This window comes from Trachypithecus francoisi, unplaced genomic scaffold (genome assembly GCF_009764315.1).
Source record: "Trachypithecus francoisi isolate TF-2019V2 unplaced genomic scaffold, Tfra_2.0 Lachesis_group16, whole genome shotgun sequence".
Taxonomy (NCBI): Eukaryota; Metazoa; Chordata; class Mammalia; order Primates; family Cercopithecidae; genus Trachypithecus; species Trachypithecus francoisi.
In genome coordinates, this window is record NW_022681461.1 from 72,735,203 (window position 1) to 72,761,193 (window position 25,991).

At 39.8% G+C, this 25,991-nt stretch overlaps 1 protein-coding gene across 2 annotated transcripts in view; it reads left to right on the forward strand.

Moving 5' to 3' along the window:
• The window catches only part of FKBP15 (FKBP prolyl isomerase 15), a 56,290-nt gene that overhangs the window by 18,878 nt on the left and 11,421 nt on the right, over positions 1–25,991 (forward strand). For both annotated transcript variants that reach the window (XM_033237759.1, XM_033237760.1), the window contains 14 exons: positions 2,151–2,300; positions 3,171–3,239; positions 5,354–5,500; positions 8,273–8,415; positions 8,894–8,951; positions 11,830–11,937; positions 13,895–13,997; positions 14,488–14,594; positions 16,196–16,310; positions 17,758–17,867; positions 18,162–18,269; positions 18,719–18,813; positions 19,686–19,788; positions 24,111–24,282. In XM_033237759.1, the coding sequence (XP_033093650.1) occupies positions 2,151–2,300; positions 3,171–3,239; positions 5,354–5,500; positions 8,273–8,415; positions 8,894–8,951; positions 11,830–11,937; positions 13,895–13,997; positions 14,488–14,594; positions 16,196–16,310; positions 17,758–17,867; positions 18,162–18,269; positions 18,719–18,813; positions 19,686–19,788; positions 24,111–24,282 (1,588 nt within the window). The remainder of the gene's footprint in view (positions 1–2,150; positions 2,301–3,170; positions 3,240–5,353; positions 5,501–8,272; positions 8,416–8,893; positions 8,952–11,829; positions 11,938–13,894; positions 13,998–14,487; positions 14,595–16,195; positions 16,311–17,757; positions 17,868–18,161; positions 18,270–18,718; positions 18,814–19,685; positions 19,789–24,110; positions 24,283–25,991) is intronic.

The following is a 25,991-nucleotide window of genomic DNA, read 5'->3' on the forward strand; positions in this document are numbered from 1 at the left end:
ATTTTTGAAGGCTGCATAATATGCGTGTTGTCACTTCAAGCTACCGTAACAAATTACCATAGAGTGGTTAAGCAACAGAAATTTATTTCTCACGGTTCTTGAGGCTGAAAGTCTGAGATCAGGGTGCCAGCATAGTTGGGTTCTAGTGAGATCCTCTTCTGGGTTGCAGACTATCTTCTTCTTGTATCCTTACATAGTAGAAAGAGGGTGAGATAGTTCTCTGGTATCTCTTTAATAAGGTCCCTAATCCCATTCATGAGGGCTCCACCCTCCTGGCTTACTTACCCCCCAAAGGCCCCACCTCCTAATACTATCACACTGGGAATTAGGATTTCAGTGTAAGTATTCGGAGGGGACACAAACATTCAGCCCACAACATTTGTTTCTTAATTGATGTAATCATTACCTTATGTTATGCACTTAGATTGTTTTCTGTCTCTGCAATAAATGACACCGAGGTGAGCATTTTATATAGAAGTCCGTCCTTTTTTCCTCCCTACATATTTCCATAAGCTTTATTTCAGTAAGTGAGTGATTCGGTTTGGTCAAAAGGTCCAGATATTTTTAGGTTTTTTTTTTTTTTTTTTGAAACGGAGTCTCGCTCTGTCCCCCAGGCTGGAGTGCAGTGGCCAGATCTCAGCTCACTGCAAGCTCTGCCTCGCGGGTTTATGCCATTCTCCTGCCTCAGCCTCCCGAGTAGCTGGGACTACAGGCGCCCGCCACCACGCCCAGCTAGTTTTTGTATTTTTTTAGTAGAGACGGGGTTTCACTGTGTTAGCCAGGATGGTCTCGATCTCCTGACCTCGTGATCCACCCGTCTCGGCCTCCCAAAGTGCTGGGATTACAGGCTTGAGCCACCGCACCCAGCCTATTTTTAGGTTCTTAATACACTTTGGCACACTGCTTTTCAGAAAGATTGTACTATTTCACATTTATAGCAATTTTCTCATCGTACCTTTGCCAGCATTTAGAATGATCCTTTTTTTCTTTTGATCTTCATCACTTGGTAAAAATAATGATGCCTCATTGTTTTTATTTGATTGCAATAATGAAATTTCTTTTTTTTTTTTTTTTGAGATGGAGTCTTGCTCTGTTGCCAGGCTGGAGTGCAGTGGTGTGATCTCAGCTTACTACAACCTCTGCCTCCTCAGTTCAAGTGATTCTCCTGCCCCAGCCTGCTGAGTAGCTGGGACTACAGGCGCACACCACCACTCCTGGCTAAATTTTGTATTTTTAGTAGAGATGGGATTTCACCATGTTGGCCAGGATGGTCTCAATCTCTTGAGCTTGTGATCCGCCCGCCTCGGCCTCCCAAAGTGTTGGGATTACAGGCGTGAGCCACCGCGCCTGGCCTCTGGAACTTTTTAAAAGAAAATGAGCAACAAGTTTCTAATGGATACTGTATTAAAACATTGATAAAATTAGGTCTTGAATCCACATTTTTCTAAACTCATAGTCTAAAGATCTTTCATAGTATATTGCTTTTGAGGGCTTAATAATGTTAAAACACAAGCCCAAGGATAATTATTCATAAATAGAATAATTATTCACAAAGATGCCTCTGACTCCTTTGTCTAAGATTTGTGCTAAGATGATATGGCCAAATCTGTAGGTGGCATTGATGTAGATTCTGGGATTGCAACATGATTTTGTAAATGCCCTTTCTACTGCAGTCTTTAGAAGTGCTTTTTGACATTTTTTCGAAGCTCCCCTTTCTTTCCTAGGTTCCCAAAAACTGAAACAGTAAATCAGTATCATAATCAATAGCCAATGCTTATTAAGTACTTACTGTTATTTGCCAGGTACCTTGTCAAGTAGTCTACTTATATTAGCTCATTTAATTTTCATAACCATCCTATGAGATATGTGAAGCATTATCTCCATCTTGGGTACATAGAGATTATTTGGCCAGGGTCACAAAGTTAATAAGTGGCAGTACCTGGATCTGTACCCAGACATTCTGACTACAAAGCCATACTCCTAGGCACTTTGATTCCTGGCAAGATAACTGACTTTCATTTGGTTTATTTCTAAACATGTAATCTGTTTTGTTAGTGGATGAAGCTATTTGAGAAAGAGCAATAGCAATAAAGGAATGAGTACTTACTCAGCTTAAACGACATTTATGCTGCTTCGATTTTGTCTTACAGGTGTGCATTGCTAAGTGCAACAGTACCTCTTCCCTGGATGCAGTGCTCTCCCAGGACCTCATTGTGGCAGAAGGCCCTGCTGTAGAAGTTGGAGATTCTCTGGAAGTGGCCTATACCGGCTGGCTCTTTCAGAATCATGTGCTGGGCCAGGTAAGAAAATGCACCTTGCAAGTTATTTTGTAAACTTACATAGCATGAGGGCTATTCCCAGGGAAGATACTATTACTGTGAACTGCTGCTGTTGTCAAATAGGAGCCCCACTTTAGACACTGCAATTGCTTTGGGGGCACATTATGAAATGTGAATGTGTAAAAGATCCTCAGTGCCACTCTGTCACTTCAACTTAGGGAAAGTGGGAACCAGTTTCCCAAGTACTATTATTTTTGCTAGTTGTTCATGTGTATGCTCCTATACCAGTGTTACACTTGAATATATTCTTATGGGATTAAGTCTTAAAACTTCTTTTTAGACCCTCCTTACAGTTTTTCTTATAGTAGATACTGTAAATACATTGAGCTTATTGTGTTTTAATATTGTTAAGCCCTTAAAAGCAATATATTATATGAGAGAAAGACCTTTATGAGTTTAGAAAAATCTGGATTCAAGATCCAGTTATATACTAACTTGACCTTGATCAAGTCATTTATACTCTCATTTTTTTCCATTTGCGAATGGAGGTTAATGATCTTGCTCTGCTTACTCGGCAGGGTTGGTGTCAGCATCAAAATGAGATGATTTATTTGAAAGTATATTGTGGATGAAAAATGCTTAAATACACAGTTGTAGGAATGTGTTTTTTTTCTAAACCTGGAAAATCACTGTTTTAGAGATACTCATTATGATAACACCCTTTAGCTATGATGTCATCCAACATTTCAGGTCCTTTAGAAACTATCTTCTGAGTGTATTTGACAGTCCCTATTCCAGAAGTACTGTGCTGGTATGTAGTTAGTTGAATGCCATAATGGTTATTATTATTTTTGAAATTGGCTGGCCTCATTTCCTTCAATCAAATTGCAGGTTTTCGACTCCACTGCTAACAAAGATAAGTTGCTTCGCTTGAAATTAGGATCAGGAAAAGTCATCAAGGTAAAGGCTGCACTGTGTTTTTTTATGGTTTTATCAGTTGCAGTGGGTTTAACTTAGATTAAATTGTGTGGAATTTCTTTTCTTTTCTTTTTTTTTTTTTTTTGAGACAGAGTTTCACTCTTGTTGTTCAGGCTGGAGTGCAATGGTGTGATCTCAGCTCATTGCAACTTCCACCTCCCGGGTTCAAGTGATTCTCCTGCCTCAGCTTCCCGAGTAGCTGGGATTACAGGCATGTGCCACCACGCCCGGCTAATTTTGTATTTTTAGTGGAGATGGAGTGGCTCCATGTTGGTCAGGCTGGTCTCGAACTCCTGACCTCAGGTGATCCACCCTCCTCGGCCTCCCAAAGTGCTGGGATTACAGGCGTGAACCACCGCACCCGGCCTGTGGGATTTCTAATCAGGGTATCTTTTTGGCATCTGGAAATGCCTGGATGAAGAATACGAGGGGAAAATGTGTTACATTGCATTTGGGATATTTTTATCTATGAGACATTATATTGAAGATGGTTACAATCGTTTTCTGTAGTCCTGACCTTTTCTTTTCTATTCTATGACTCTGAGCATATTATTTCATCCTTCCTATAGCCTAGTAGGGGAAAAGGTGAGACAGTTTATTCTAGAAACTTGTCATAAAGGGTTGAATCTCATCTGTCTGGGTTGCTTTGAATCAGCACTTTCCAATCACTGTGGGAGGCAACTGTGACAATCGCAGGAGGAACACTGGGATTCGAATCCGAGAACTTACATTCAAGTTGTGAATTTTTTCTTTACTAACTGTGCAGGTGTTTTATAAAATAATGTTTTACACATGTGGTATATTATGGTGTCAGGACATAGTAGTGATGATGCACTGTGCTGTACTCATTCATCTGTGTGGTAAAAAGGTTCTCTCCATCATTTCATGACCGCTTTTCCCAGAATCCTATGGAGACTTTTTCCAATAGATCATAGCAGTTAAGTCTTGATCCCTGAACCTAGACAGATCTAATGTTGAATCTTAGCTTAACAACTTACTAACTGTGTGATCTTGGGCTAGGTACTTAACCTCCACAAGCTTCAGTTATTGAAGTAAAATGGGGACAATCCTGACAACCTTATGAAGTTTTTGGAGGGGCTTAAACAAGATCATGCATGTAAAGCACTTTCCACACTTCCTAGAAAACAATCTTTTTTGATGGGGGGAAATGGAGTCTTGCTTTGTCACCTAGGCTGGAGTTCAGTGGCATGATCTCAGCTCTCTGCAACCTCTGTGTCCTGGGTTCAAGCGATTCTCCTGCCTCAGCCTCCTGAGTAGCTGGGACTACAGGTGTGCACCACCATGTCTGGCTAATTTTTTGTATTTTTGGTAGAGACGAGGTTTCACCATGTTGGCCAGGCTGGTCTCAAACCCCTGACCTCAGGTAATCCACCCATCCCGGCCTCTCAAAGTGCTGGGATTACAGCTGTGAGCCACCGCGCCCGGCCGAAAACATGCTTTTTAATGATAGCTTTTCTTACTCTTACTGCTCTTCTTTTATTCCTCCCATTTTCTCTCATCTAAGCTAAATATATTTCATGCAACCCCAGATATGCCTGCTTTTACAAGTAGGTTTAGAAGGTGTCTTCTAGATATTCTTTTTTTTTTTTTTTTTTTTTTTTTTTGAGACGGAGTCTCGCTCTGTCGCCCAGGCTGGAGTACAGTGGCCGGATCTCAGCTCACTGCAAGCTCCGCCTCCCGGGTTTACGCCATTCTCCTGCCTCAGCCTCCCAAGTAGCTGGGACTACAGGCGCCCGCCACCTCGCCCGGCTAGTTTTTTTTTTTTTTTTTTTTTTTTGTTTTTTTTTTTTTTTTAGTAGAGACGGGGTTTCACCGTGTTAGCCAGGATGGTCTCGATCTCCTGACCTCGTGATCCGCCCGTCTCGGCCTCCCAAAGTGCTGGGATTACAGGCTTGAGCCACCGCGCCCGGCCTCTAGATATTCTTATACCAACACGGGGCAGTAGTCAGACCCGACCTCTGGAGGCACTGAGTAAACCTGAAAGTGTGGGTAAGTGAAACCTGGTGCTCCTGTACTTCACTTTGTCTTCTGAGGAGCTTCTTGTTTGATGAACTTTTCCTATCTGATTTTTAAAGGGCTGGGAGGATGGAATGCTGGGCATGAAAAAAGGAGGAAAGCGGTTGCTTATTGTCCCTCCAGCCTGTGCTGTTGGCTCAGAAGGGGTAATAGGCTGGACTCAAGCAACGGACTCGATCCTGGTGTTCGAGGTGGAGGTTAGGCGGGTGAGTGAAACTGTCTTTGTTTTGTTTGATGAGTCTTCTACATGTCTTTTTGCTAGTTAAATGAATAAATAAATGAAGATATTTGAAAACTAGGTTCTGAAGACATAGATTTCTTTGAAAAAGTAGAAATGGAGTAGTCAGAAAGAGCAACAGCTTTGAAATCTAAGGATCAAAGTATTATGTCCTTCCTGGCTCTCTATTCAGAGCCTAGAAGTGGTTGTGACTTTAAGAAAGTCACATCTCATGCCTGTAATCCCAGCACTTTCGGAGGCCAAGGTGGGCGGATCATGAGGTCAGGAGATCGAGACCATCATGGCTAACGTGGTGAAACCCCATCTCTACTAAAACTACAAAAAATTAGCTGGGCTTAGTGGCAGGCGCCTGTAGTCCCAGCTACTTGGGAGGCTGAGGCAGGAGAATTGCTTGAACCTGGGAGGTGGAGATTGCAGTGAGATGAGATCGTGCCATTGCACTCCAGCCTGGGTTACAGAGCGAGACTCTGTCTCAAAAAAAAAAGAAAGTCACATCTTCACAGTAAGCTTTTTATTTTGTCTATAAAATAGTGACTCCTGCCCAATGTATATACTTTTTACTTAGTGATTCTATGGCTACAAACTTGATATCTTTACATAAGTATGCAAAGATTGCATGTGTGTATGTTTTACTATGACTAAGTCTGCCACATTGTAGTAGCCAAAAACTGGCAACAACCTAAATGTCTATCATTAAGATACTGGTTAAATTATGTTTTTTTCATAGACTTTTATGTAGCTCTTAAAGAATATGAAAAATCTATTGTTAAGGAAGCAAGTTGCAGAACATTGTGGATAGTATGGTCTCATGTGCGTGTGTGTGTGTGTGCATGTGTGTGTATGTGTATACACATATACATATCTGTATACATAGTCATATGTACATATATGTGTATACACACACGTAATACACACATATATGCTCATATATTCATAGAAAATTCCTGGAAGCTTTAAAAGAAATCATTAAAAGTGATTTTTTTTTCTGTAGAGTGGAAATGGAGTTCAGAAAGTTTTACTTTTTGTCACTGTACCTTTTGTACCATGTAAAAAACTTAACATGAATATATATAGTTTCTATGCAATAAATTGTGCTTAGTCAACTTAATACTACCTGTTCCCTGCCCCCAAATGATCCTGTTTGCTTTATACTGTTTGTTAGATTCAAATGTGATAGGGTTTGTTACTGTAAACTCTAAAATACAATACAAATAGGGAATACTATGGTCATCTTCTTTATGGCTGTTACACCTGCCACAGAGAAAGGATGTGCTTCCCTTCTCAGTGATGCTTTCCTAACCGTTCCTAACTGGACACTTTCATCCTGCTGGGCTGCTCTAGCCCTCTTTCAATGACATGTGACCTGCTGCCTTTTTTCTTTTTTACAACTTTTATATTCTCTGTCAATTTTCCTTTGAGTTTGAAAAATCATGGCTGATGATAGATAACAAACCAATTTGAGTCTATCATGACTGGCACATGAAATAAAAAATTTTCTGTTTTACCAATAATCAAACAATGACAAATTGACCTGCATATTAAATTCACAAGGCTGGTAGAGAATGATACCCCGTGTGGCAAGAGTGTTCAGAAAGATTTATACACTACTGTGGTATATAAACTAGTTCACTCTTTCTGAAGGGAAATTTAATGGTATATATTAACCCATTTATGCTGGAGGTTGCAAAATTTTTGGGAAAAATCAGACCTTGGTGGCCGGGCGCGGTGGCTCAAGCCTGTAATCCCAGCACTTTGGGAGGCCGAGACGGGCGGATCACGAGGTCAGGAGATCGAGACCATCCTGGCTAACACAGTGAAACCCCGTCTCTACTAAAAATACAAAAACTAGCCGGGCGAGGTGGCGGGCGCCTGTAGTCCCAGCTACTCGGGAGGCTGAGGCAGGAGAATGGCGTAAACCCGGGAGGCGGAGCTTGCAGTGAGCTGAGATCCGGCCACTGCACTCCAGTTCGGGCGACAGAGCGAGACTCGGTCTCAAAAAAAAAAAAAAAAAAAAAAAAAAAAAAAAAAAAAATCAGACCTTGGTGATGACCTTGAGCAGTAGGATATAAATTACTCCCACAAGCTTAACGTTCCAATAATGGAACACTTGGCATAAATGGGTGTAAAGCTTTCAAAATGAGCATCCCTTTTATCCAACAATTTTAACTAATTTATAGTTTGGAAATATTTAGCTAAAATTTAACTAATTTATAGTTTGGAAATATTTTTAAGATTATATACAAAAATACAGATACAAAGCTATTCATGGAAGCATTGTTTATGATAGAAATAAGCTGAATGTCTAACAGTGAGGAATTGGTGAATATACTTTGTAATAGAATATGTATTTATGACTTTAGTTCCTAAAATCCTTTGGAGACTTTTTCCTATAGATCATAGCAGTGAAGGGCTGACCCTTGAAGTTAAATATACTCTTCAGTAGTTAAAAATAATGTTGCAAATTAATATTTAATCATAATTAATATGTCAGTGAGTGAGCAAAACAGGTTACAAAACAGCATGGCCCGTTTTTGTAAAAGGTATATACAGAGACAGATAATATAATGGTAGTTAGATTGCAGGTGATTACTACGTTTGTCTTTTTGGCTGAGCTACATTTTCTGATTTGCCTGCAGTGAACAGGTAATGGCTTATGTAATGAAGAATAAGTAAAATGAAAGGAGGGTGAAAGGGGAAGGGTATTTGTAGCCTATTCCACCTGTGATGACTCTTTCCCTAGGTGAAGTTTGCCAGAGATTCTGGCTCTGATGGGCACAGTGTTAGTTCCCGGGATTCTGCAGCCCCATCTCCCATCCCTGGTGCTGAGAGCCTCTCTGCTGATCCTGTTGTGTCACCACCCACATCAATACCTTTCAAATCAGGGTAAGATACTCCAATTGTATCAAGCTCTTTTATGGCTCGTAAAAATGATTCTTAGAGGGGTTCAGAAATAGAGATATAGTTAAAAACTAAAATAATTTTAAATAACTGGAAAAAATGGGATCAGGGAAATGGGAAAAATACTTGCTTTAGATTTTTCTGACAAAGGTTTAATATTCATAAGCCTCAAAAGCACTAACTCAGAAGAATACTTACAAAATTCTGGAAGAAAACTAAGCAGAGGGCATAAATACAAAATTATATATTCATGGAAAAAATGTAAATAATAAGCATTTGGATGGAAAGTTGTTCAACTTTACTAGCATTCAAAGATTATGCAAACTAAAGAAGAGTTAAAATTCTGTTTTACAGTCATTAAATTGGCACACATTTAAAAAAACAATTTGCTTATCCAATATAGTTTGGACTGGTGATTCTGGATTTTGTTTTCAATCTTGGAATATGGTCTGTTTGCTTTCAGGGAGTCAGCTCTTCGTACCAAATCTAACTCCCTCAGTGAACAACTTGCAATAAATACAGTAAGTATAAGAGTCTTGGCCAGGCATGGTGATTCTCACCTGTAATCCTAACACTTTGCGAAGCTGAGGCAGGAGGATCACTTCAGCGCAGGAGTTCAAGACCAGCCTAGGCAACATAGTGAGACCTTGTCTCTCCCTTAAAAAAAAAAAGAGTTTTTCTCCCTCACCCCTAGTGTGCTGAGGTTTTATGTGCGTAGGATATGGTAGGTTAGAGAAAAAAAAAGTTAAGAGGCTAAAAAGTTTCTAGGCTAAATCAATGGTTACTTTGTTCATTTCCCCTTACTTGGGAGTCAGTGTAAGTTAGCCTCAGCTTCTGCATAGGGATTCAAATCTTGATTCTTATAAGCATGTGGCCTTGAGAAAATTGTCTAACTTCTGTGATCCTCAGCTTCTTCATTAGTTAAAAGGAACTCATTCTCATAGCCACTTTTTACAGTTTTTGTGAGGATTAGAGATAATTTGTAAAGTGCTGAGCTCAGAGCCTTTGTTTAGTGTGTCTTTAATAAGTGGTCACCGTGATAATTATCAGGAGACTGATATTCAACGAGGGGAGGAGCCTCTCTCAGTTAAAGTACACTTCAATTTTAGAAATATTATTTATTCCGAGGATTGTGTTAGTGGTTAATCCTAGGCGCTCTCTTCTACTTGCTTTCTGTGACCTTGAACAATTTAGCTTCTCTAAGCTTCATGTTTATTTCCTCATCTGTAAAATGGAGATGTTGCCTATCTCAAATAGATTTTTATGACTTTTAAATAAAATAATGCCTATGGAGTTTTTAGTATTGTGTCTGGCATATTGTAAGCACTCAGTAAACATTAGCTCTTGTTATTATCATAAATGTTGCTAACATTACATATCTTTATACTTTCATTCTCACAGAGGAGCTCTATACTAATTCACCAGCTGATTGACTTTGAGCAGGACACTGAGCCTCTGTGTTTCCCCGGTTGTAAGATGAGAGTGCCAGCATGCTGTTTTAGTAAAATCTGGATTTGAATGCCTTTAAGAAGGATGCATATGGTAGTTTGCTGCTGGCCTGCCTGGTCTGTGAAGGCTTCTGAGTTTGCTGCCTGTGGACCAGACAGTGGCTGAGGCACTTCAAATTCTAAAGCCCTGTGGCCTTCACCTACTGCACTGGGAAACAGAATAGGTGTATGGAGTGAAATTGGTGCTAGCATCTCTCCAACCCTAGTTTACTTGTTTATATTCAATCCCACAGAATTATTAAGCAAATAATTGTTTCGAAATGATCTCCTAAACCCAGAAGGTTAAATCAAAGAATCAGAGGAAAATTGAAGAATAAGTATTATCTCAGATCTTTGAACAATCACCAAAATGGTCCAATATTGGTTCCATTGTACTCTAGTCATAACAACTCTTGTTACCTATTTCTAAGCTATAGTAACTTCTGGCAGACTAATGGCCTCCAACTATTTTTTTCTTTTTTTTCTTTTAAACAAGTTTGTTTTTTTTAATGGAGGCAAAATTTACATAACATGAAATTAACCACCTTTCTTTTTCTTTTTCTTTTCCATTTAAGTTTTTATCTTTGTTTTGAATAGGTAATTACATTTATATGGCACAGTTATCAAAACAATATAACAAGATCTACATTGTGAGGACTCACTTCTATTCCTGTCCTTATCTACCCTATTCCATCTCACACCCCTTAGGTAACTGCTTTTATTAGTTTCTTATATATTCTTTCAGTGTTTCTTTATGCAGGTGCACGTAAGTAGGAATGTATATTTTATTCCCCCCTCCTTTCACACACACAAAGTAGCATACTCTGTATGTAATGCACCTTGCCTTTTCCATATAACTATATTATATAAAAAATGCAAAATCTTTTCATGTTGGTGTATAGAGAGCTTCCTCATTTTAATCTGTAGATCACAATATTCCATTGTGTGCATATGGTTTATACAACTAGTCCTTTCCTGATGTATCCAACTTTTTTTGGATACATCATCAGTTAAGAAAAAATAAGCACACACTCCCAGTATATGTTTATTGACAAATTATGTACATAAAGTACCACCAGTCCCTGTAAGCAAACTCAATGTCTTACATTGGTAGCTTAAAAATATTAAAAATGCAGCCTGGGCAACATGGCGAAGCCCTTTCTTGACCAAAAATACAAAAAATTAGTGCCTGTGGTCCCAGCTACTTGGGAGGCCGGGGTGGGAGGACCTCTTAAATCTGGGAAATGGAAGTTGCAGTGAGCTGAGATCATGCCACTGCACTCCAACCTGGGTGATAGAGACCCCATCTCAAAAAAAAAAAAGTAATCATAATAAAAATGGAGGTTATGATCATTTCCTTCTACACCCAATAGCTCATGTTGTGCACCTTCAGGTGTACTTACTTGCCATTCTGAAATTTTGGACCAGTTAATGGAAGCTTCTAGCACAGGGTCTAGTGTGTAGTTAATGCCAAGTTATAGTTAAATTAACCTGAAGTTAAAACAAAGAGCTCCTGTTTCCTTTTCTTCACAGATCTCTTCTGAGTATCTATCTACTGGATTGCTTCAGGCTTTTGAGTGAGGGTACTGTCATCTAAAATGCCTCCCTCTCTTAACATCTCTACGTTAGTTTTTCATCTGTAAAATAAGACTAATTTTGCCTGCTGGGGAGACTTGATCAAAAGGCAATACGTGTGAAACTACTTTGTCCATTCCAAAGATACAGGGAATTATTTTTACTGCTATTAATTGTGATCCATGTATGCTTCTATGCAAGAAATCTTTGATTCTCATTTTCTAGCGGGTATGTTTTTAAATAGATATGGTAGGGGGATTTGTTGAAGGATTTGATACAAAAGCCAAAGGGATAGAGCTGCCTGAAGGTGATTTTTTTGACTTTCCTCTCTTTTTAGAGTCCCGATGCAGTCAAAGCCAAGTTGATCTCTCGGATGGCTAAAATGGGCCAGCCCATGCTGCCCATCCTTCCACCACAGCTGGATTCCAATGATTCAGAAATCGAAGTATGTCCCCCTGGCTGTATTAGAACGAATAGTAGAGATGTCACCATCATCTTTCTTTTTATTTGGTTGGAGTGATTGTGTTTTCTGCCTCTAAGGCAGAATCATTATTTAGAGGGCTAATATGCAAAATGATATAGATTGGTATTGGTACATGTGTTTCTACTGGGATTAGTACTTCCCCTGAGAGATGGAAGCAATTTTGTAGATCTTTTACAAGAACCGGGCAGTTTTCAGTGGTTAATTTAGCCTTCTTTACTAGAATCTCTGTTGTTACAAGAGATCACTCTCTGGACAGCATGATGCCCAGTTCATAGCAGGTGCTCTGTTCATATGTGTTGAGCGAATGTTTAGATTCTTTTGGGAAAGGTTGGTCTTCTCACTGATGTTGCCTATCACTAAAGCTCCAACTAGTATGTCTTTTGACTTTGTATGTGGTATTTTTGTGTTTGTTTTCTATTTAGAAGTTCAAGAATTTTATTGAATTCAAATCTGTCAATTTTCTCCCCTTGTTATTTGCTTTTGACATGCTTAGAAAGCCTCCCCACTTTCAGATTATAAATATCACATGTATTTTTAAAGATATTTATCAATATTTTATACTTAGATCTAAATTTTTAATCCATTTGGAATTTGGTGTATGTATTAAGTTAATTTTAACTTGATTATTTTCCAATGGTTAGCTCTTTATTGAATAAAATCGTCCTTTCTCAATTGAAGTGAAATATGTAACTCAGATTGATTTTTAGTATTCTTTTACTTTGATAGAAAACAAGGAAAGGGTGATGGTCTTGAAAAAATTTTTTCTGGAATATACTTTATATTTTACATTTCTGTTTTATTCTTGCAAAAGCTCTGTGTACATTTAACATCTTAAAGGAAGATAGGATTTCTGAGGCCTATTGTTATAGGATTAATTTTTTTGTGGTCTGGAAATGCAATTTAAATAAGAATGTTTTTGTTAAAAATTTTATATGCTACTTATTCATTTTAGAATACTTTAAAATTATAGAAAAGAAACATATTGAACAAAAAGGGCATTCATCTTTATATATTGCTTTGTAACCTAATTTTTAAACTTAATGTTATATCATAAACATTTACGTTAACATAAATGATTTAAGTAAATAAAGCGGTTTAAAGGAAACCCAGTGTTCTATTATATCATTTTATTATATTCCTTTCACTCTGTTGTTAGACATTTAGGTTTGTTAAGAGCTGTAGAAATCTAAAACTGGGATGTTTTTCTAGAAGAGAATATAAGGGGACAAGGGGAAGTTCTAAAGTAAAAGAATGTCTAAAACTTTGGTCCTTGAACTATAGCATAGCAGACTACAGTCAATATTGTGCCTCAAGATTTTCTGTTTCTTATATGAAGCAGGAGGATGTAGAATAACTTTGTTTAGAGTTATAGCTTTGATTTTATGAAAAGAAAGATTGTTGAAAAAACATCCTAAAACTATATTATCTAAATATAGCATGTTAATCAGGTGCAGTGAATCCTACGTTATCTGATTTTCATTGAGTACCTTGAGCCCTATGGAGATGATTTGTCAGAAGGGAAGAGGCTGGATTATTTCTTGCAAAAGACCACTTTTTTTGTGGGAATAGATTAGATTTGTCTTAAGGTAGCTACTGGTTTGGAAAACGATATATTCTGAAGAGTGGTTAGTTTAGCTGCTTCAGACAATAGAACATCAACCTCTTAGAATATTTGTGGAAATGAACTACATTTACTTATTCAATATGATTTACAGGGAGAAGGACTCTTACTTTATTGCATAGCAGAGTGCTTTTTCTCCACAATCCACACCCTCAACTCTTGGCCTTCTGCTTACCTTTCCTTCCTCTTCTTTGCCTAGAAGTCCTGTGTTGGAAGCAAGTTTAGGGCAGACAGTCAGCCTCAGTCTTCAGTGAGGGACCCCGTACAGAGTAACTCAAACACTCGTTCCTGTTTCAGGATGTGAACGCTCTGCGAGGAGGTGGGCAGCCTGTGGTGACTCCGTCCGTCCAGCCCTCTCTTCAGCCAGCCCATCCAGTGTTACCACAGATGACCTCACAGGGTAAGGAACCTCTCTGAGGCTCTGTGGCCTTGAACTGCGTCAGCACAAAAATTATCATCGCTGTTCCTTAAACTGTTAGGCTGCATTGTTTCAGTACTGAGGACTAAAGTGTAAATGTTAAGAGTGTGACACTTGTCAGTTTGTCCCTGGGTAAGACATTTTCACACCCAGAGATGGACCTGGCTGCTGGTTGTGACTTCTGCTGTGTTGCACTGTCAGTTTTGGAAATCTGCACTCAGCTGTTGAGACATCTCCCTGGGTGTGTTCCGTACTTCCTGTCGGATGGGATCCTAGGGCTGAGTCAGAAGCACATGAGAGCACCCAGTTTCGTTCCACTGGCTCATTCCTGAGATTGCAGTAGAGCTGAGTGTAGGGAGACTAGGCAAGGAAAATAGTTGAGTCTGAAGCATGATGGTATGTAAGGTGCTAGTCCAGACTCACACCAAGAAGCAAGGGTGGATAACAGTGAAAACGTCTCCCTTTATCTCAGCACCTCAGGCATCTGTTTCTGGGCTCCAGGCACCTTCTGCTGCCTTAATGCAAGTTGCATCTCTCGATTCCCACTCAGCTGTATCTGGAAATGCCCAATCCTTTCAGGTAATGATTTATAACTGTATTAATTATATCCTATAATTTGCCATGGTTCTAGTCAGTCTTTTCTTCTTCGTGTACATTTCATACAGTAGCAGTTCCCCAAAGTCATAGTTCGTAATTTTTTTCCCTTCCTTGGTTACCACTTTCTCATCTCTAAACCAGGCAAAGGATTACCTGTGTTCCAGTGTCATAAAGATTAAATGCAAGAACAAGTGGAGCCCCTAGTACAACGTAGTAAAGGTCCAATCAATGTCTGTTTCCTTTTCTTTCCACACATATCCAGTTGAAGGGTGTATATTCACGTTCTTCCGTATTTTCTACCAAAAGTTGACAGGCTAACATTCTGCAGTAAATTCAGCAGAATGATATAATTTAAAAGCAGAACCCACACCAACATGGCACAAGTATACATATGTAACAAACCTGCATGTTATGCACATGTACCCTAGAACTTAAAGTATAATAAAAAAACAAAACAAAACAAACAAAAAAAAACATTACAACAGCTGTGACATCAATAGAGAGAAGAATTAAAAAAAAAAAAAAAAAAGGCAGAACCGCATGGAAAATGTAACTGGATTCTGCTATCGAGTAAATTTTTCTTAAAGAAGGCTTTTTTCCCGTTATCCACAGAAGACAATGGCAGCAGCCTGTTTGCCAGGGGCAGACCCTTTCTTCTGCCTCAGCACACTTAGTGGATAAGACATATTGTCACTGATAACAGCGGCTCACTCCTTGGTGATGCTTAATGGAGGTGTGGGAGTAATGGTAGCTAGGCTATGCCTCATTAAGATGGGGAGTCTCAAGACTGGAAAAAGTCCCACTGTTGCCCTCTTTCTCCCCATCCCTCCTCTCCTTCCTGGAGAATTACTATCCTATAGACTAAGAATTTTTTTTAAGTGGATGGGTAGTTATATCTATCCCTGGAAATGAGCTAGACTTCCTTATTTCAAGGAAGAGTAACCATCCTCATTAAAATAAAAGCTGCTGTTCATTGAGCACTTACTATCTGTCAGGCCTGTAACTTACCAGCTTTTCAGAACATTACCTATCTCACTTCATTTAGTCCATACAACAGCCCTATGAAGTGATATTATTATCTTCCTCTTACAATTGAGGTGACCCAGGTTCAGAGGAACATGAGAGCTCTTGGTCTTGCAGATTAGCTTCAGAATCTTGCAGGGGAGAGGCATCCTTGGAAACTGGCAGATTTGGTTTGGAATCTCAGTAAGCACTTCTTCCTTGAACTGAATGGAAGCTAAGCAGAGTTGATTAATCTAAAAACTTCTTAGACAATAGACCTGATAGTGGGGAATGAATCCCTACTTAGTTAAATCATCTCACCAGATGACTGGGTAGTGACCCAAGATACACTTTCTTTAGTTTCTGGGTAGGATTTTAGTGACTGGTTTCCCCTGGGTTAGATAGATAACTCTCCTGCTGTAGTCCTTACCCACTACCAAACCCAGATCTCACCCATCTCTAGCTTCAGTAAGTTTGAGTCTCCTCCCAGCTCATCCACTTTATTCCACCAAAGAAAAACGTGAACAAAAAAGAAAGACATGAATGTTTTATCAAGCAGCGGTAACTCGTCAGTTTCTCAGCCCTATGCAGGTATGCAAGCCTACACTTATCCCCAGGCATCTGCTGTCACCTCCCAGCTGCAGCCCGTTCGGCCTTTGTACCCAGCACCGCTTTCTCAGCCTCCCCATTTCCAAGGTAGGAAGTGAATCCCTCAGTTTCTCATCTTCGCTCTTGCTGTGCTTCCCCTCTTCTTGCTCCTCTTTCATTTTTACTCCAACAGCTCTCTACTCATTGTTTCTTCTCTTTTTTAACAGCTTTTTTGAGATATAATATGTATTCCATACATTCATTCATTTTAAATGTACAATTCAAAAGTTTTTTAGTAAATTTGCAGAGTTGTGCATTCATCACTACAATCCTATTTTAGAACATTTCCATCATCCCCCAATGTTTCCTTACGTCCCCATGCTGTATTTTGTTCCTTGGATATTCTCCCCTGGCCCTTTTAATTCCTCTGTTAGAATAGCTAGAGTTTAGAGAAAATAGTAAAAGAGCAAAACATTGGAGGAAATTGGGAGAAAGTTGAATACTATAGGTGTTTAGTTTCTCTAATGAAAGCTACTCTGTTAAAATTTTTTAATTATGAAAATAAGAGACTTTTATAAAAAAGTCAAGCAGTACAAAAGGGTGTAAAGTGAAAAGTTACTGTCCTTCCCATCCATAAACCCCCTGGCCTTGGAAAACTGTTGTTAACAGTTACTTGGGTAACTTTTCAGATATTTTTGTATGCATGTACAAGTATGAGTATCTAATGTAAAAAAACCAAACCAAGATAAAGTGTAAACTGCTATGATGGAATCCTGCCTTGTTCTGCTGTTTGTCTTCTGTTTAGTAATCAGCTTTGGTATTAGGACAGTGGTAGGAAGAAGCCAGTACGTCCTGCAACATAATTTGTGGTTCTGGACTGGTCAGGATTTCCTGGATGTAGCCTTTATCTGGAAGCTCTGTCCTTCTCCATCTGGGATATGCTTTTTCATCCATCAAAACTGTCATCTCCCTCTGTGAAGCCTTCCCTGACTATTCTCTGTCCCTCTTTTCTCTCTTCCCACAAACACAACTATGTATGCATGTCAGCAAAGAGTTAATTGTGCTTTTCTCTGTGCTACTTTTATACCTAGTATATGGTTCATTGTTTTGCACTTAATACACTCTCTTGTAATGATTTTTTTACATGTCAGTCTCCCAACCAGACTAAGAGCTCACCAAGGGCAGAAGCTGTGTTTTGTTTACTGCTGTATTCCTTGTACCTGGTACAATGCTGGCATGCAGTTGGATGAACGGGAAAGCAATCTGTGCTGCCAGTGCTATTGCAGTGCAAAGTGGGCATATTTGTGCCCTTGGACCAGATGTAGTCCTTGATGCATTTTGCATGAACACAGCTTAGTTTTTGTTTACTTTGAAGCCCTTTTGCCTCTACTCTCTCTGGTGTATCTTCTGACAGGGTGAAGTCACCTATAGCATTTCCTAGTGTATGGAAGTATTAATTTCTTTCTTTCCTCTACTGCAAGAGCTACTGGCTTTTCTTCATACAGTTTCCTCTGCTCCAGTTTCATAAGTTTCTTTCTGGCTTATATCTGTTTAGGATCAGGTGATATGGCTTCATTTCTCATGACTGAAGCCCGGCAACATAACACCGAAATTCGAATGGCAGTCAGCAAAGTGGCTGATAAAATGGATCATCTCATGACTAAGGTGACTGAGTCAGGGTTGGGGCCATGTTGAAAGTGGGGATGTAAACAGGGAGCAGCCAGAGCTATAGGTAAACTCTTCTTTGGTTTCCTGTATTGGTAGTAGTTAGAGGTTATATCACTACAAGGACAGTTATAATTATGTTGGGATCCAGTTACTTGCAGAAAACTCTAACTTACAGTTAGAGATTGTCTCAGGAACTCATTAACCCCCTTAACAATGGGGTCAAATCTTGGGTAAATTGTATTTCTTCGTTTTATAATTTCTCACAAGGTCTCTCTGGTATCCCTTTTGTAGGTTGAAGAGTTACAGAAACATAGTGCTGGCAATTCCATGCTTATTCCTAGCATGTCAGTTACAATGGAAACAAGCATGATTATGAGCAACATCCAGCGAATCATTCAGGTGAGGGTGATTAAGAACAGACCACTGAGGCTGAAGGTCTTACCCATGCTGTCTTCCCGGAGGTACTACCCTTTAACACCTCCACCCCAGAAATAGCCTGTGATAAATGCTACACTGGGTTAGACAATTCTAGAAAATCCACTGTGGCTTAATTCCATCCAAGTGACTTATCACTATATATTCTGAAGGAAACATTGCTTTTTTGACCGTACTTCAGAATTTCACTTCTTTTTTTTTTAGCCATTTGTTCACTCAATTCATTGGACCCAGTGATTTGTATCCATCAGGTATAATCTGATATGTTGTTTTAACATACATGTAGACATAAGTTCTGGTGTTTTGTCTCAAAATATGTTAACAGTGTCACCTGTCAGTTCAAGTTGATTCTCTTCTATCTGGCACTTTTCTCTTAAGACACTTAAATTGTACATCATATATTTTGAATTTAGGAAAATGAAAGATTGAAGCAAGAAATCCTTGAAAAGAGCAATCGGATAGAAGAACAGAATGACAAGATTAGTGAACTAATTGAACGAAATCAGAGGTAATGACAGGTACGGGGCCTGGCTAGGATGGACAAAAGGGTTTATTGTGTATATGCCCAGCTTAAGTACACGTATTTGTTTAGGGCAGTACGTATATATTTCTGCCATTTCTGTTTCCTGCCTGTCATGTGAATTATTGCCTGTTTTCTGAGAGGCATTGCAGTAGAAGGAGCTCAGTAGGCTGTGATGTAGGGCAGACCTGTGTTTGATTCCTGCTCTGACCTTCATTCATTTTGTGGCTCTGGGCATGTTATTGATTCCTGCTGGCCCTAGTTTCTTTATCTTTAAAACTGGTACTACTTATTACTTACAGAACTCTGGTGTCACCTCTTCTCTCTTCTGTGTGGGTAAACTCGGTTTTACCCACCAGAACTCAGACAAAACTTCACTGATTCCCATATAAAACCTAAGGATTTTGTATTTTTTGTAGATACTTCTGAAGATTTGGAGGGATGTGTGGGGAGGTGAATGGAACACATCACAACACAGCATTTCACTTAAAAAAATCATTCTCCCATATTTCTCTTCTCTGCTGTCTCTTGTCTCCCACATGACAGAGCTGGGGGAGTGGCTTTCTCTTCTTCCCTCTTTCTTACAGCCTCTTTACTCCTGTCTCTTCCTCCTCATTCCCATTATCACACACCCTTCACATTCTTGTCCTCTCCATTATTCAGGGTAGTTCACTGCTGGCCCAGATTCCCGCTTCCAACCTGATTTCTTTAGATCTCAATGCTTCAGATCTAAGGAAAAGAAAATGCTTTCAGATAGCTTTTGATGAAGGTATAGAGCAGCAATGTTATGAGGACAGAATGGGCATTGGGTTGTGCTCAGTGCTTGATAAGTGTTTTCTTTTTCCCTATTTCTTTCACAGATATGTTGAGCAGAGTAACCTGATGATGGAGAAGAGGAACAACTCACTTCAGACTGCCACAGAAAACACACAGGCAAGAGTATTGCATGCTGAACAAGAGAAGGTAAAGCAACTGGGGAGAGAAAAGCCCAAGTCAGAATGGGTGGAGCTAAGGAATGTCCCATGTACATACTCACCAGTCGGCTTTCCAACAGAATTTTTGCCATCACTGCAAAAAGAACTAGAAATCTCCCAGCAGGTTTTCATGTATCCATCATCTACATTTCTGTTTTATAATATACTTTGCAGTAAGGTGACTCAAAAATAATCACTGATCTTAGTAATTTGATTAGGTAAGAATTATACAGCTTATTAGAAACTAAATTTATTCTGTTGACAAATCAACAGAAAATTTCCATTATGCCAGGTAACAGATGTGTAGGTTCTTTTTAGTGGAACTTAAGATTGTTTGCTCCTTCATCTGTGTCTGCCAAAGCATTTTAAAGTACTACTATTTGACTTCAATCCTTTCAAAACTAGGAATTTTGACCTGTTCCTGCAGTAGCATTAAGGAAGACTGGAGGGTCTTCGGTTGGGATCTGCTGATTCTGAAACTCGCTTCCCCCCTTGCTCCAGTGACGTTCTTTATCCTGAATGGATTCCTTCTTGTTTGGGCTACCACTCATCAGCTAGGAGGTCCTGACTTTTTCATCTGCTGTCTTTCTTCTCAGAGGTTTAGAAATCGTTTATATTTTATATCAGTGTTTTCCTTGATGAAAAGTTAGATTGAACACACTTGTAACTTGTGGAGTTTACTCACTTTCTCATATTTTGGTAATGAAGATTCCTTACTATGTCTTACGCTAATCTTTGTCTTCTCTTAGCCATAGAATCCAGGCAAGTAATGTGTGACCTCTTGTTCTCAGATAAGCAGTGCCTTATCCTGCACAGCCCTGTCCAATCCTGACCCTGTTCTGTTCCCATTACTTTATACCATTTCTTATTTATGTGACTGACTCCTAATGCCTAGGTGAAGATCAGCAGCCTGTGACATTGTTATCATTAGGTAGTGCTGAAGTCACTTAACCGCTCCCCACCCACTAAATGCACTTTTTACTATTTCTCCTTTCTCTACTTTTATTTCTTCTCTTCCTTTCCTTTACTCCTTTTGTTTGCTTGTTTTTTCTTTAGGCCTATACAGGGCATCTAAATATATTATTTGGCCTCACTGTTACTATTCAGGGCTGAAATGATTACTGTAACTTGTTCCAGATCAATGGTCCGCAAACACTGGCTGCCTCAGACTGACTTGGGGGGCTTGATTAAAACTAGATATTCTTAAATCCCGAACCTCCAGAGATTCTAATTTAGTCTATCTAGCTGGGATCTGAATCTGAACTTTTAAAAAGATCCTGTAGATTCCAGGTGTAGGAATTACTGCTCTTGTCAGTGATTTCTTTTGTCATAATCTCTGGAGGGGGCAGCATTTTTAAGAAGTTCAGCATGTAATTCTCATGTTGAGAAGCACTGTTTTGTGTGTGTATGTGTTCCAATAAAACTGTATTTACAAAAATAATAGGTCAGTTTGGCTCATAGGTCATAGTTTGCCAGACCCTGAATTAGCTCAGTGATCTACCCACATGTTTTCGTGTTGATAAACCCCAGAGATGTCTGATACCATGCATTGAGCCCAGTAGATGCTCTGTTTATAATAGCAAAACAGTAGAAGTAATAACAACAATAGTAATCACAGCTAGTATCTGCCACGACCCACTGTGTTATAGATACCATGCTTCACACAAATTTTTGAGGGAATCTCGTGATGAATATGACTGGGATGCCAATTACCATATGTTTTTTTTGTTTGTTTGTTTGTTTGTTTGTTTTGAGACAGAGTCTCGCTCTGTCGCCCAGGCTGGAGTGCAGTGGCCGGATCTCAGCTCACTGCAAGCTCCGCCTCCCGGGTTTAAGCCATTCTCCTGCCTCAGCCTCCCGAGTAGCTGGGGCTACAGGCGCCCGCCACCTCGCCCGGCTAGTTTTTTGTATTTTTTTAGTAGAGATGAGGTTTCACCGTGTTAGCCAGGAGGAACTCGATCTCCTGACCTCGTGATCCGCCCGTCTCGGCCTCCCAAAGTGCTGGGATTACAGGCTTGAGCCACCGCACCCGGCCTACCATGTGTTTTAATTGGTCATCTTTATTTCAGTGAAACTTTTTGAGCCCTGACTCTCCCCTCTTTTTCTTTTGATCCACTTCTCACTTAAGTTTCCCTGTGATCTCTCCTTTTAAAGGGAGATGGGCAAGGTCCTTTCGTCCCTGGAGGCAATCTTCTGCCTTCAGACACAGCTCAGAAAGGTATGGTTAAGGGCTCAATGAATATTTGGTGAATGAAATTATTTTTCATTGTGATATAGTACCACAAAAAATCGTGGAATAATGGCTAAAACTGGAAGAGCTATCAGAGGTCGCCTTTTTAGTTTAAACTTTTTATTTTAGAGGGACAAACCAAGGCTCAGAAATGAAAGGGTGAAAGACCTGCATAGGACCCCATTTCCATTCAGCTATATTTCTTTTCCTGTGTCAAATTACTATCTCTCTTGAGGACTGTTTTCCTGCTTTTACCTTGCAGGCTTTATTCACTGTTTTTCTGAACTCGTGGTTCTTCCTGTCATTGCTTGCTTTTTCTTACTCTCCATGTCAGCAGTAGAATTTGAGCCAGGATAGGAACCAGGGAGCCATCCCATCCACTGTGTAGATTTTTTTGTGTTTTCCCTTCTCACTTGATTATACCCTAACCTTAAAAAGAAATTATAAATACACCTATACACACACACACAGACACACACACACACACATATACACATTTTTTTCGGATCATAAAAGTTGCATCTGTTCAGTCTGGAACATTTACAAATACAGATAAGCAAACATAAAATATAAATCCTTCCACTCAAAAATAATGATATCCATTTCCTTATTTTCTGTGTACATGTGCATTTGGGGGACAGCATTAATTTTTATGCTTCTGGTAGGCCTTTCTAGCTGAAGACCTGAGATAAAAAGAGCTTTTGGGTGATTTTCCCCTCTGCTTAACCTTTAGCAAGAGAGTGACCCTCCATTTCATTGGCATGCCTTTGGAATTTGTCCCTTCCAGTGTTTTAGCTGCTGCAAGTGCTTGTGAGAGAGGTGTATGTTCTGTTATTAGTGAGCTCTCTGAGCTATGAATAGATGCAAAGCTCTCTGAGCTCTGAGTTCGTTTTGTTTTCATTAGGCCATTTGAAGCAGGACAGTGAGTAGATGAAAGCCACTCCTATATCTGGAAGTTCTAGATTTCATTGTCTTCTGTGTTTAGGAGGTGAAAACCTAAGGCTACTGAATAGCAAAAATAAATATCTTAAAGCTTAGTCTAAAGGTTACATATACTCTCAGATACTCATTTATAGCCTATTTATTTTTATTTATTTTTTAAAGTGAAAGCAAGTTTATTAAGTAAAGGAATAAAAGAATGGTTACCCCATAGGCAGAGCAGTGGCATGTTATTTTTATTTTATATACAATTTTATTTTCTTGTTTTACTTATTTATTTATTTTTCTTTTGAGACAGAGTCTTGCTCTGTTGCCCAGGCAGGAGTATGATCTCAGCTCACTGCAACCTCTGCCTCCTGGGTTCAAGTGATTCTCCTGCGTCAGCCTCTGGAGTAGCTGGGATTACAGGCGCCCACCACCACACCTGGCTAATTTTTATATTTTTAGTAGAGACTGGGTTTCACCATGTTGCCAGGCTGGTGTCGAACTCCTGACTTTGTGATCTGCCCGTCTTTGCCTCCCAAAGTGCTGGGATTATAGGCGTGAGCCACCGTGCCCGGCCTTTATTTTCATTTTTTAGGAGAGTCAAAATATCAGATTTTAAATGTAATCTATAAAACTGATAAAGACTTTGGAATAAGGCAAGGAATAAATATATTTAAAACAAGTGGGTACAGTGAACACAATAAGAAGAGACAAATGATAATAAGGAAATAGACAACTGTAAAAATGTATGTAAGGTGTAATAGAGCCAGGCATAGTAGCTTGCACCTGTAGTCCCAGCTACTCCAGAGGCTGAGGTGGGAGGATTGCTTGAGCCCAGGAGTTTGAGGCTACAGTGAGCTATGATCATGTCATTGCACTCTAGCCTGGATGACTGAGCGAGACCCCATCTCTAAAAAAGAATTTTTTTAAGTATACTAGTATAGGTACAATAGTATAGGAGTTGTAATAATAGTAGTAATATAATCGTATAGGAGAGATGGTCCACCCCATAATTTGAATTTGGTTTAATACAGGTTGAAGGCAGCTGTTAACTCCCTGTTTCCTAGTTCAGTCTACATAGAGTTATGTGAGGTTGGTTCATTACTTGCATGAGGACACCTATGTTTAAAGTGACATCATACTTTGTTATTATTCAGGCCAAGGTGACAGAGGAGTTAGCAGCGGCCACTGCACAGGTCTCTCATCTACAGCTGAAAATGACTGCTCACCAAAAAAAGGAAACAGAGCTGCAGGTGCAACTGACAGAAAGCCTGAAGGAGACGGATCTTCTCAGGGGCCAGCTCACCAAAGTGCAGGCAAAGCTCTCAGGTATGTACTAGGTTGGGGATGCTGGGATTGTTGCCATTTAAACTCAAGGAATTAAGCTGTTTTCTTCCTCTCAATCTTTTTGGCACAATGCTTATGAAGTTTTTGAAGGACTGCACCAAAAATTAAAGGAGACTAGTATAAAATCTACGTGATTATTTTACAGAAGGAACAATAAAAGAACTGACTATTCATGTGGAATTGATCAGTGCCACAGTTCCCTTTTTTTTGGGGAGGTGTTGGCTTCAAAATCTTTGGTACCTATGATTGGCTTCAAATGCCTGGAAGAGTTAATGTGTTGTTCTAACTCATGACTCAGTGGAAGTTTAAAAAAGAGATGCTTCCTCGTGTGGTTTCTTCTTTCCTAGAGGATGGATTGCAGCTCTTCAGCCTGACACTCAAGGCCCCTCCTGCTTGGCTTGTCTGCCATTATATTGTTCAGTTCATCCTGGCCCTGACCATACCAGCAAGCCTGCTGGCTGCTCTTTGGCTCATCCTGTAGTTCTTGTCTTGCTTCTTATCCATGCTATTCTCTGGACTTGACATGCCTACCGTTACCAATATTCGCCTTCAGTCCTCTTCAAAGTCTGCCTCTTTCAGAAGCTTTCCTGGTTTTCTCTAGAACATTTGATCCTTTAAAAAAAAATCCTTTATCTCTTAGTGCATTATTATTATTATTATTATTTTTTGAGATGGAGTCTCGCTCTATCACCCAGGCTGGAGTGCATTGGCCGGATCTCAGCTCACTGCAAGCTCCACCTCCCAGGTTTACGCCATTCTCCTGCCTCAGCCTCCCGAGTAGCTGGGACTACAGACGCCCGCCACCTCGCCCGGCTAGATTTTTTGTATTTTTTTTTTTTTTAGTAGAGATGGGGTTTCACCGTGTTAGCCAGGATGGTCTCGATCTCCTGACCTTGTGATCCGCCCGTCTCGGCCTCCCAAAGTGCTGGGATTACAGGCTTGAGCCACCGCGCCTGGCCTTAGTGCATTATTATAACCCTTATCACAATTTGATAAGCATGGTATTTTGCTCATCTTTGTAAAGTCCTCTCCTCCATATTAGTGTTCAGTGCCTGGCAAGACATGGTGATTGGATAGAAGATTAGTGAAGACCAGCAGGTTAATTAATCTACCGTGGTGTATAGAAACAAATATGGAAGGCAGAGATGCGACTAATGGGCAGGGGGTAGCTGGAGCCGCAGCAGAGTTGGGTGGAAGCACAGTTCATTTGCCTAATAGAGAACTAAAAAACAATGATGTCAATGGGTAAGGTGCTACCTTGAAGGTCAGTGTCAAAGGGTAAGGTGCTACATCCCTTCCCTTTTATTTTTTTCTTAAATTTTTAATATTTTGTAGAGACAGGAGTCTCACTGTATTGACCAGGCTGGTTGTGAACTCTTGACCTCAAGCCATCCTTCCGCCCTATTCCTCCAAAGTGTTGGGATTCACAGGCATGGGCCACTGCTCCCAGCCCACCTCTTGCTCTTTTAGAGCATGACTAGGCCCACATGAGGCAAACGTGTTAGACAGTCTTAGATTTGAATATTGTTCAGATGTCTCCTTGCTGCTTTTGTGGTGCCTTATGACAATTACCTCAAGAGCCATAAGAGTCTCAAAAGTTTCCCAAACAAATTTTATTTATTGCAAAGAGCTTTATTTGAGAAGGGATGTTTTGAAAGCAAATTCTTGGTAGAATGCCCCAGCTACCAAGA